General features: G+C 40.3%; 1 protein-coding gene across 1 annotated transcript in view; it reads right to left on the bottom strand.

The window, feature by feature from the left end:
• The window catches only part of CACUL1 (CDK2 associated cullin domain 1), a gene marked incomplete at its 5' end in the record, with an annotated part of 43,789 nt that extends 31,176 nt beyond the window's left edge, over positions 1-12,613 (bottom strand). Inside the window, 3 exons of the mRNA XM_005427742.3 lie at positions 2,010-2,112; positions 6,312-6,438; positions 12,580-12,613. Coding sequence (XP_005427799.3) covers positions 2,010-2,112; positions 6,312-6,438; positions 12,580-12,613 — 264 coding nt within the window. The remainder of the gene's footprint in view (positions 1-2,009; positions 2,113-6,311; positions 6,439-12,579) is intronic.
• Between the last annotated feature and the right edge of the window lies 1 nt (position 12,614).

Genomic DNA, 12,614 nt, shown 5'->3' with positions numbered 1-12,614 from the left:
TTCTACTGGGCTACCTTTGCATCTCTGAACATTAAAAACCAACAACCTGCATCAAGTCATAGCTTGCCAAATAATCAGAACTCTTAAATGTTGTTGGCAGGTGAATGAGATTATGTCAAAAAGCAAAAAACCACAAACTGTTCATTAAAAGGATTCATATATATAGGCTTTTTCATAGTTTGCCTGTGGGAACCAGAAACTTCTGAGTAGTTTGCTATTGTTGCTGGGGTAAAGATCTAGAACTGCATTTTCAACATAAATTCCGGGTGACTGAATGTCACCAAAATGTACTAAGATCAAAGAAGTATCAGAATAATAAAATATATTGTAGTAATTTCTTAAGAGTAAATTTCACAACCCACAGCTAAAACAGTTTCTTTATAGAATAATTTTTTGAGGCACGTGAGAGCTTTACCTCCAGCAGCTCAAAAAAATCCATTTGTCATCCAAAAGCCAAGTGATGTTCACACGTCAGACAAAACCCACATGATGCACTCAAGGATGGTATTGTGTTATATTACAGGTGTGTCTAACCCACATAAGGAAGCTTTTGCAAGGCTAAGATTGCATTAAACAGTTGTCTCAATTATTCTTTTAACAAGCTGATTTTCAGAAGGCAGCCTTGTTTTTAGGCAGAAATATTTAGGCTCATATGTGCTAAAACAAACTTTAAAATCAGCTGCCTCAGTTTTGGGACTTAAGAGAAAATAGTCAAGGATTAGCAAGTAAAGAATTTGGGGTATTCCCAAATTCAAATCAAACTAAAGCCGTGTATAACTATGGGATATATCAGAAGAACTGGCCAAACCTGTATAGCTGAAATGATTCATAGTTCTCACAAACAGAAGAAAAAAGGCTGTACCAGCTCAGCAGAACCAAGGGAAGGCTTTATTTTAAATACTACATTCACCAGCTCCAAGCAATTTTTACAGAACACTGAGGCTGTCACTCCATGAGGAATAAAGAGACCATAGAAGAGAAAAGAAGAAAGAACCTAGCAAATACCATGCCTGTTAAATTTCTTTATAAAGAAGCCACAAGAAGAAAACAGTGCAACAAAAAGGACATCAGAGAGACCACAGTGCTATGTATTTTGGGAATGCACGTTTAGCCACAAATATCTGATGCAGTTAAAGCATTAAGACTGTTTTGAGTTGACCTAAATTAGTTATCAATGTGTGAGAAGCACTGAAGAAGCTGCTGTAGTTTAGGCTTTCCTTGTATTTGGCTTCTCTACTTCATGCACTGCAAATCAGTACAGAACTCAAACATCAGCTATAGAAGTGAAAAAAGCTTCAGGGAAAAAAATCAAGCAGTGCTGCTGCTACAACAGTGACAATTTCAAGCACACATCTGGAGATTCTAGTCTAAAAGGAATGTTCAACAAGGTATACACGTGAAAACAACCACGGATGCACAGGTAAGATGCAGAGAAGGATAGGGGTATACAAACTGTATATAGTAAGACTGCTGTAAACCACTGACATCTACAGATAGGCAAGAAAAATGCAGAATAAGCTTTAACAGAACTCCATATGCAGTAATTCTTAACTTATACTTCACAATCTATATTTAATTCATTAAATTTTTTCCTTTAGATCTTCCCTTTTGTGCTGCTTTTGGTTGCACAAGCACCATAAACAGTTTATACAGATTTACACAGGAATGGCAGACATTTATCTCATGCGCTCAGATCACTTTGACTGACGTATTTACACCTCAGATGATACTTAAGATTTCCCATTATCCATTCTTTCATTCGATATCATTTATTTAGGTTTAGCCAGTGCTCTCCACATGGCTGAGATCTCCAAGTTCTGGCAGTGCCATATCTTTGGATCTAGTAGTTGGTTTTCAGTCTGACAGCCCATTAGTGAGTGAAGTAGCTGACAATTTTGTAAGTTAATGTAAATCAGTCATAATAGCAATCCCCTCCACGGGCCACCTACATACTGCTCTGATATAATCACAGATCCCAGGAAAGAGAATTAGATTGTGCAGCTTCTTACCTGCAGCTCCTTTGAGACTCTCTCTAAGTGGTTAGTTATCTTTTTTATTAGGTCACTATACATCTGTTCCGAATGCTGCTGGCATACACACTTATACACACAACTGCAGAAACAAATATAGGAACAAACAATGAACTTACAACAGTTTGCAATGAAAGGTAACAAACTTCAAAACATTTTGTTCAAGTTTTAATTTAGAGGATTATAGAGTTAATAGAATGATTGTTGAACTTTTAAATACAGTCCTAAGGTTGGAATGAGCTCCACTAGGCTCTTAGGGCTCCCTGGAGACTCCAGGGTGTCTATCCCGTTCCCCCTCCCCAACTTCATTTTAACTTACAATGAGTTCTCTTACAGTGCACTTCCAAACAGCCAGGACAATTCTGTCAACAGCACACTCCTGCTTCTGCTTTTGTCTCTCTTTTGTGAATGAAGTCTCCATTAAAATAAGCAGGTTTAACAATTCTGTGAATATTCTAGGGCAAAACCCTCACTAAAAGAAGGGGAATGCTGCCAAGTATCATAGAAGTAGCATGAAAACCATGGTAGTGTTAAAAAGAAATAGCAAAAATTCTACAATTACAGATCCAAGCATGCTTCTCCATTCTTTGTTACTTAAATTCTAAGAAAATTCTACACTTTCATAATAAAGAAAGATGAAGAAAAAGGGCAATAAAACTAATTCTGCATTCTATGGCTTTGCTGTGTTATGTCTGGTCTTCAGTGCCACCTTTGATTCTTAAGAACACTTTATTGCTTTCATATTGCAATATAACATCTGCAAAACAAGGCTATTCATTGAAGACATATTTACACAAGCTGTAAAACAAATACATTTATTATTTTCAGCAAGAGGTTATTGGAGTAGTCATCACTGTCAGGACTAACACCAACATTCATCTGTACCAAGCAGCTTTTACTCCTCAGTCAGAATTTCAAAATTTAGCTGCCAAATCCAAGAGGCCCAGGGAGACTTCACCTGGTATCCTGGGCAAGTCACATCTCTGTTCTGCTCCCCTCTCCACTCCTCTGTACCAAGAACTGGGACAGCAAGCAATTTAGGCCAGAAACTGCTCTTAGGACAACTGATTTCCAGGGAGGTCCAGATCCCAGCCTTGAATTCTGCTGGCTTTAAACGGCCCCAAAAGCCCAAATAGGGCTATGGGACAGCTACACTGTATCTCTGTAGGGGAACTGTGACTCTCCAATTCTCTTCTGAGAAGATGGCACAAAAACAGGCAAACTACAAAGATGGCAAAAGTTTGCTTATTTGGTGAACTATGTTATTTGTTAAAAACCAAAAGATACCCTACAGCTCTCATATTATTATATTTTAAAAATACTGAGCATCTCTAGTTTGCTGTTATTTATACATTATCAGTCAAGGTCATTCTTTTTCTTTCATATCAAGTTCACCAATAGCAGATCCTTTACATGCAAATGCAAAAGATATTTTGGTGTAATGCTTTTTGCCAAGAGCAAAAATATCAGTTTGGTTTGGATCAAAGAGAGAAACACTGATAAGAAAAGTGAGACTGATTTTTGTGATCTCTTACAAAATCAGCCAGCTGGGTAACCCCAGCAGATGGCCACACATTTGTTTGCTGCACAGCTAACCAGTACACAGCCACTTCCACAAGCTGACTGCTTTATTTGTATGCAACTAGACTGGTATTTAAAGAACACTTCTCCTTAGTGCTACACACGCTATTGCTGCCTATTTCTGCAACATGTTCTGTAGTCAAACACCAGTCTTTCCATGTACACACAGGGTGTGTTTACATTTGATTTGAACACTTCTACTTAGAGGTTCCTTCTCCATTCTGAGATCCTGTTTTCAGTTCCTGATTGTGAGCTAATTCTGTGAATCATCCTTGCCCTGATATTACCCAAAAGAAGTCACAAGCTTGTTAGTTCTTTAACATAACCAAATGCCTTAGGAAAAGGAAATCCCAAAAAGGACATGAAGAGGGTAAGCAGTGGATGAATATCCAAGCTCTCCTGAGGAACAGAATACTGCACTGCATCTGGGAGGCAGTGGAGACTGCCAGAAGGACAACTTAGCTGCTCATGTTTTCCTCATCTCAAACCTTCCTTCACACCTCTCTGCCAATTTATCCAACCCTTTTGTAACTGGAAGTGACTATGCACAGGCAGGCTTTGGACTCAGTTGAAACACTAATGACACTTTGATAGTTTACAGATAAACTGCTCCATGGTAAATATCTGCATAGACATCTTGGAAGTTACCTCCCAGCTCTCACTTCTGGGGAGTAAACACCTACAGCTAACACTGACCATGTCAAATGTAGCAAATACCCAAATATTTGGGGATCTAATAATGTACTTGAGTTTGCATTATGGAAAACTCGACTCCTTTAGTCAGCACAAAGATGATCAAAAATACTACTGTATTTTCATGTCAGTTTCACTGTAAAGAAAAAAAATATATACATGTAGCTGTTTGAACCACTTCAAGAAACATTCCACTTTTCAGACTAAAGAACTGGCTTAGAAGCTGAGATCTTAACTCCAAGTCTGCTACAGATTCTCAAAAATACTCCAAGCAAACATCCTTATTAAATTCCAATTTTTTAAAATATCAATTATCCTTCCCTTGCCAATCTATCTTGTCCAGATTCTCAACCAAATGAACAGTCTAAAAATATTTTTAAAAAACCAAAATCAATCTCCTGGTTGAAAGAGGCTCTGGCAGAGTAATTATAACCCCAGACATAATTTTTAAAGGAAAACTGACACATCAGTTTTACCAGTAACACTAAACTATGGAAAATTTTTAGTTTTGGTAATAGTAAAATATATCCAACAGATATCCATGCATCATTACAGTCCTGCACTAAGTGCCCCAGATGTACAGGGCTTATCCAAGAGAAACTCAAAACCCAGTATTCTTTCAGTAAATAAAACTTTTGAGGAGTAGAAAGATGACAAGGATGAAGTCCAGTTATCTGCAAACCATAACTAGGTTTAATTAAACCATTAACTTTGCACACCTACTCATTATCAGAGATCACTTTTGAGAGATCTCTTACTGCAGACTGTTTGCACATTGGGATTTCCAGCTGGGAAAGGATTCTGATTACTTACACTAAAGCTGGCTCTCTTAATTCAAACAGCCATCTCAATTATTTATACACATGATGATTGATCTCTGAGTCCTGATAAAAGCAGTTCCAAAAGTCTGCAGAGGAAAGAGGAAGTTTCTTCAAGTTTTCAATGGAAACTAAGGGGAAAAATGGAATACCTGCCTTTCTTAATCCAAAGTTTTAAACTGCAGAGGCAAAGTGGCTAAAAGGAGGTGGCCATGAGATAACAGAGCTGAAAGTCTCTAAAACCAGCCATCAGTGACTGGAGCTGGCAGCATTATTCCACAGAGGGCAACACTCTGGTGAAGAAAAGCAAGACAGCAGCAGCACAGTTGTGCAAGGGCCAGGGGTTTTAACAGCATCTTGGGCAGTAAACCCAGAGCAGTCACCCACTTTCCATCCTGTTCACCAACACCCTGAATACCTGCTATCCACAGAACAAACATCTCCATTTTAGTTCATCTCTTAAGAAACTGCCAGGTCTCTAGAGCATTTAGCATTTTGGTTTGGAGCAGCAGTGTGATGGGAAAGCAAACCCCCCACCATCCCCATACTGAGCACTGGTTTAGCCTGAAGGCAGGTCTGGTGTGTGATTAGACCCCTTTCAAACCAAACTGCAGCTCCAAGACAGCTGCAGCCCAAGCTTCTCCAGACAAGAATGGAGATCCAAAGGAGTGTCCTTCAAACTGCCTGGAACTTGCCAAGGGGAGAACACACCAAAACACTTGAGGCAAAGCACACAAATGACAATCTACATCAAAGGACCTTGGCACCAGATGCTTCTATTTCCTTCTACACATCAACCACACCAAATTGGTTCCTATTAGCTATCATAAAGAAGACTTTTGATACATTAAGTCAACTGCTTACCATGCCAATTTCTTTGAAGAAAAGGATGTTGAGTCTTTAATAATTTCCTAGGACATTACACTAAGCAACTGTGATGGGGTTTATTTTAATGTTAGTGTTTTCAGTATTTCAGCATTTTAATTCTTTAGCATTTATTCCTGTTAACATGGTATGTCAAGATATGTATCTATTATTCACTCTATTTAAACACTACTGTATTTCACATGACTTTCCCATCTGTCTCCCCAAAGGTACAAAATATGACATATGCATAAACCACAAAATCAAATAAACATTTTCTTTTAAAGATAAAATAAGTTATGTAGCATTTAAAGTATTTCCTTACCTGTATATTTGTTCATAGGAGATAGGGATGTAGTCACCAGGACTCTGAGTTAAAAGCTGATCTATGGCACTGTCCAACTTTGGCCAATATGTGCTCTTATAGTCTTCAATTGTTATAACATTCATTACTGCAAGAAAAAGACAAGAATACATTTAGTAACTTCACCTAAAAGACCAGAAACAAGTGACTCTGCGATTTCAGATCACACCAATAACATGGCCAAAAAACCTGGGAACAGCTCACTTCCACCTAATAAAAAACCTAATTTAAAACTAAAGCCCAGACTTGAATTTGTACCTCTGCATTTACAAAAAATAAAAGCAGAAAAACCTACCAAATCAGTGCTTTGGTATTTCCCTGGGGCCTAAGTAACATGGAAAAGTAAACTCCTGGGAATTCTAACATGAAAATATAATAATAAAAATCTATAAAATTATTAGTTCAGACTGATAAATTATCTAACTTTGTGGCAGTTCAGAAACGATCATTAACATGGCATCTTCACATTCAGGAGAACAAGCTCTGGCCAAGACTGGTAGGTTTTTGAATATTCCTTCCCAGCAGATGTATTCATTTCACAAGTCTCAGGTGGGACCAGCAGCTTCCTTGGTCTAAAACATGATGCAATTCCCTCTGCCTTCAACTGCAGTTAGGCTTCCAGGCAACTTTTCTGAATCTGCATTACAGCTCCCCTCTAGCAGGGACAATTACACTCCTCCTGCAGATAAAGATCACCAGAGGGAAGAACAGGAGGTGTTTAAATTAGGGTTCCCCACTGCTCCCTGAGCTTCCTCCTGAGCTTCCCAACTGCACCTTCTTGCACCAGTGACTCAGGGCACCTTCCCAGCCACAGGAGGGTTTGGATATCTCTCTTTTCAGGGAGGATTTCTAAACCAACCACTTGTGGCTCAGTTCCAACATGTTCACACCCTCCCTTCAGGGGTTACTCGCAGCACTTCCTCGCTGCCTTGTCACACCACCACAGCTTCACAGCACCCACTCAAAAAAGCCCTCAGCAACCACCAGCACCTCAGTCAAATCTGTGATTTGAATCCAAGCAATGAAATCAAAGCAAATCTATCAAAACAAAAGGGGATCAAAACTATCCAGCCCAGGAAATCTAGAATAACTTCTTCATTTGAACTCCACTAAATGGAACAGAGAATAAAGATACTTCTCACCCCACACAGACCATTTTAGACACAACACTGGAAAGAAATATTTTGGTTAGCAGTGAATTTTAAATATGCATTTAAATGTAGATTCACTGATGGGTTTCAATATTTCAAAATATTGAAATACCTTTCAATATTTTTGAAAGGTATTTTCAAAGGGGTTGAAAGGAGCTGAGTGAGTGAGTCACTTTTGGCAGCATTATAAAGAGCAATTGTAAGGAAATTGGCAAAACAGTTATGAGTATCATGAGGAAAATAGAAGACTGTAAAGAGAAGATGGAATAGAGAGAGGTATGAGACATGGAAGTGTTGGAACTCTATCTGCAGGAGCAAGTATTACAGATTTGTGTGCTATGTTAGGGTATTTTAGCCAGAAACTTTGCTTAGAGGAGGATGTTAGTGCAGCACTCCGGCTCCTCTTCATCCAGCTGCAGCCATTGGTGCCCTCTTGCTTCACAGCTGCTACAGAATCAGACCTAGTTATCCTAAAAGTGTCTGAGCAGTGACCAGGTCCCCTCTACCTGGGCTGCAGGACACTGCCCCAAGAGCCCAGGCTGCCACCTGAAAGGACACCACTGCTTGCCAACGAGAGAGTCAAGGTCACAGGGCTGACTACACAACCATCAGGATTTCAGTTAACAAGTCCAACAAGTCAGCTTCCCCATGAAAGAGCAGCCATGCAGTCAGCAACAGCAGAGCACCTCCCTGGCAATAAACTCAGCCCCTGTTCCTTGTCTTGCAATGCCTTGTTTGAGCTCTCATCCCCTACACAGCCCACACTCCAGGCAGATGTTCTCAGCAGCAGCTCCACACAGCACCTTTACTATTCCTGCTTACACTCTGCAGCAAAATCTGAGCTTTTTTTTTACTTTGCTACCCCAACAAAGATGGGCCTCCACAGAACCACTCAGCTTAATATTTTCCACAGAAAATATTAAGCTGAAGTCAGCATAAACATTAGACCAAGTCTTGCTTTTAAGATTTCAATGTATAATCACACCCACATCTGGTTTAACATATTAAATGAGCCCTATTAATTTGAAAGAAAATAGCCAAGGAAGATTTGGGAACACTGCAAAATAATTTTAACAGGCTGTTGAGATGTTAATTTTTTATATTTTTTTACAATATGGAAAAAGAAAGCAGCAGCAGACAGGAAGGTCTGCCCATTAGACATGCTGCACAGGTAAAGGACAAAACACTTTTACAAAAAGCCCCATGAGACTTGCACAGAAAAGTCTGCATAGAAAATTTACTGATAAATTCACAGTAACATTCCAGAAAAGCTTCATTCTCATTCAAAAGTCTTTTACAAGTACTATGTAATTTGATTTCCACACTTCAGTTCTGAAACTAAGCCAACCACAATATTTACATAGCTAAAAGTCCAAGACTGCAAACTGAACAATCCCTATTTTTATTCTTCTAATCCAGAAAACAAAGTACTTTAAAATTTTAATAACTATCACAAGTTAGTAAAGTCCTTTTTCTCCTGGCAGCTCTTACACACACAGAAGCGAAGGGTGGCCTGAAGACCCTCCAACTACAAGCTCTGCAACAAGGTCGAGCCCAGCAAGGAAGGAATCAGATCCTCAGCAAGGAAAGACAGATTGTCCCTTATTTTTTTATTTTTCTCTCTTTTTAGGATATCATGCTTAAATGCTTATCCCTACAGTAGGTGTTCAAGATTTAAAAGGATTTGCCCAAGAGTTTGCACTCTCAAACTGCAATTGAGTTGGTTTCTGGGAAGTGACACTGATATTTTGTAAGAAAGCATGCTAGAATGCTGGATTTTATCCAACTCCAGCAAGACTGGGGAGGTGGGGCTGGGAGAGAAGTCAGTCCAACAGAATCGAAAGAAGTCAGTAATTTCCAGAGAATTCAGCATTTTCTAGAAAATTATTAAAGACTTCACAAATGAATCTTGAGCAACAACTGCTGCTTTTCCATACAAAAAAAAAGTTCAAAAATAAAACTTTAGGTGAAATGCAGCAGTGAAACCATTTCAGTAAAAAAGAATATGCATGAGCTATCATAACCTAGATATATCAGTATTATAGTCATAATGGAAACACAGTCTGCTTCAACCTACCAAATTCTTTGATATCAACTTCAATGAAAAGAATGGCAAACATACCTAAGACTTAAAAAACAAAAAACAAAAAAATATAGCCCATCAAGAGTAGGTATACATCCCCCATGAAACTGGTAATAAAACCTTGCACACACTCACTTTTTCAAATCTGTAGCTAAAAAGCAAGAGACAGAGCAGGATGGCTGATCCAACCTACTGCCAAGTATGCAGACAGCAGTCTGACAATTATCTGTCATTTATTCTGGCAATCAAAAGGAAAGAAAGCAACTAAGCATCTTCCAGAAGCTGCATTTCATCTCAGCAAGTGAGATACATGAAACTTTACTGCTCAATTAGCAGTGCACCCTACAATCCTCAATATTTTGCTGAAGTGTACAAACTCTTCAGGCAGCTGTCCAAGAGTCATGTACAGACTGTGGCCCTGTGCTTTCCTGTTTCTCAGCCCCCATGTGCATGTTTTCACAATAGATTTTGCTCTGCCCCCCTGCCTGACACATCCCAGCATACATTAGCAAGTTTATGAGTTTGCCCCGTGGTTGGCTTCCAATTCTATTCTATTTTTATAACCTGTTTCTCAGCCTGCATGAAGGCTGGTTAGTAAAAGTAACTTTTTCTTCACCAGACCATTGCCCACGCAGCAATGCACACACACTGCACTGAGCAATGTTATGCAACAGGGAAGGCAGCAGATTTAGTGGATATGCCAGTGCACACAGCTACATGTGCCTGTCCCAAATGGCACTGGCATCAACAACATTTATTACCGCTCTTTCTTGAAAAGGAGGAAAAAACCAAAATGGAAACTCTTCATTGTTCACCTCAATCACATTATGCTGCAATTACTGTTATGGAAGAGTTCTTCTTAAAGTACTAAAAGTTCTTCACCTTCTCTTCTCCCTCATGAACTTTGAAAAATACTTTTCACAACACTACTGCTTTATCAATCCACAGCTATGACTGAAGCTGATCAACGTAAATATTTAGTTTTAAGTTTAGTACAACATAGAAGTTCTTCTTAAGTTTCTTTAAGTAGAAGAAAAGCTATTAAAGAACAACTATTAAATGAACTATGCATTATTCTAATTTTAGCTCTCAGTCTTACCAAAATCTCAAGGAAGGAGAATTGGATTTAGCCTCTTTGAAAGACAGGAAGGATACTCTGTCCAGGACAGCCTCTGCATCATGAAGCAAGGCTTCAAGTTGTTGCTCATCCAGCTGCAGAACTGCCTTATGCAGCAGAGAACAGACAACTTTTCCATCAAGCTTGGGACTGGCAAACTTCTCTACACGTGTTCTGCCATCAGTGGGACATAGCAGGCAGGAGGGATCCAGCACACACTGATTCCCTCCTAGGAAACACTTATATCCAAAGAGACCCTTCTCCCTTTTTCTATGGGTGAAAATTAAACAAAGATGATTAAGGGATCCTCTCTCAGAGCCAGGATAAGAACAGGCAGGAGCCCACCTCAGCTCCTTGAGGTTCTCAGTCAATACCACCTCACTGGACTTGTTCTGTTCACTTACATGTACCATCACAGCTGTCCACAGCACAAAGGTGTGGAAAAGTTCTAATGAACTTCACTTAGAGAATTCTCTGTTTTCCAGGAAAATAATTTAAAAAAAAATCAGTAAAATATTATGTTGGGATACCCATGCTGAAGAAGTGAAAACATGAACTCCAAAACCACACCCTAAGCAAAACCATGCTGCTGCTTCTCCCCCTCAGACATAAATTGTGGATTAGCTGGAAAATCACCTTCCCACTTGCTGGAGATCCAGCTTGAAAACCATTTTGATTGTGAAACACAAAGAAAAACTAAGATTCTGAATGTCTGGAGTAAGACTTCAAGAGCCTAGTTTAGCAAGGCTGAACAACATCTCATTTCAACTGTCTCCAGGGTTTAGAAGCCACCCCAAGGTACCTGGAGACCTGACAAGCAAGGCAGGCAAAATGCCAGGGAGCTCACAGAGCCTGGGAGTCTTAACTTCAAAGCAGCCAGCCTTGGCCATGTGCCATAAAAGCCAGGCTTACCCGAGAAGCAGAAATCCAGAAGCCTGAACTTTGAGCTTTTGATCACCTCGGGACATGGACAGGTGAGAGAGCACTGGGGAAAGCAGGGAGAACACACAACATGCATTTCCCATCTAAATTTTATCATGGCAATCACGTCTGCACTTCCAGGAATGCTTTTAACTAGCCAAATCCAAGTTTTCCAGTGGTCCATGAGAAAAAAATGGTCTATTTTGCCTAGAAAGGTGACTTTTGGAAAGAAAGTAGAACTAAAATGTACAGCAAAAAATCTTCCATTCCCTCGATCTTAACTCAGAAAAAAATAACAAGAAAATACTATTTTTGTTAGAAGCTACATGCAAAAGTCATTTTGGAACCCCCAAAGCCAGGACAGATGGAGCTCTGAACAACCTGGTCTAGAGGAAGGTGTCCCTGCTCAAGCAGGGGGCTCAGAACAATATGGTCATTAAGCCCCTTCCAACCCAAACCATTCTCTGATGTTATGATTCTATTTTTGGGGCTAACTTGGGTAAATTAACCCCCTGTGGTTTGCAGATACTCATCCCTTCTGGGACAGCACGGCCCTTCCAGGGGCTCTGCCCACAGCTGCCAGCAGCAATCCCAAACAGGCTTCCAGTTCATCTCTAGGTTTTTCTAGGCTGAGAGATAAAGTGTATAGGAAAAGTCAGAGCTAAAAGGCTTCAGAAGGAGCAGCGGCCGAGAGCCCTGCCCACGCTCACTCTCCCAGCTCTACAGCCACATGCACCGTGACAGCGAAGCACAAGTTGGAGCGCTATGCGAGCAAAGGCTATTTTCGCCTTCCAAGGCGCCTTATCCCGTCTGACTTCGCTTCGAGAACCTCTCGAGGCGAGACCCAGGTCTGGGCAGGAAAGAGCGGAGCCCCACAGGGGAGCGGGGGCAGCGGGTTCAGCACAGCGGCAGCAGCAGCAGGCGGGGCCCCCCCGTGCCCAGGCCCGGCTCACTCACGGAACTTGGAGGTCGAGGCGCTGATGTTGATGGCG

Source organism: Geospiza fortis, unplaced genomic scaffold (assembly GCF_000277835.1).
Source record: "Geospiza fortis unplaced genomic scaffold, GeoFor_1.0 scaffold719, whole genome shotgun sequence".
Lineage (NCBI taxonomy): Eukaryota > Metazoa > Chordata > Aves > Passeriformes > Thraupidae > Geospiza > Geospiza fortis.
The sequence above is the reverse complement of the archived record's forward strand: the minus strand, read 5'-3'. Positions and strand labels throughout refer to the sequence as shown.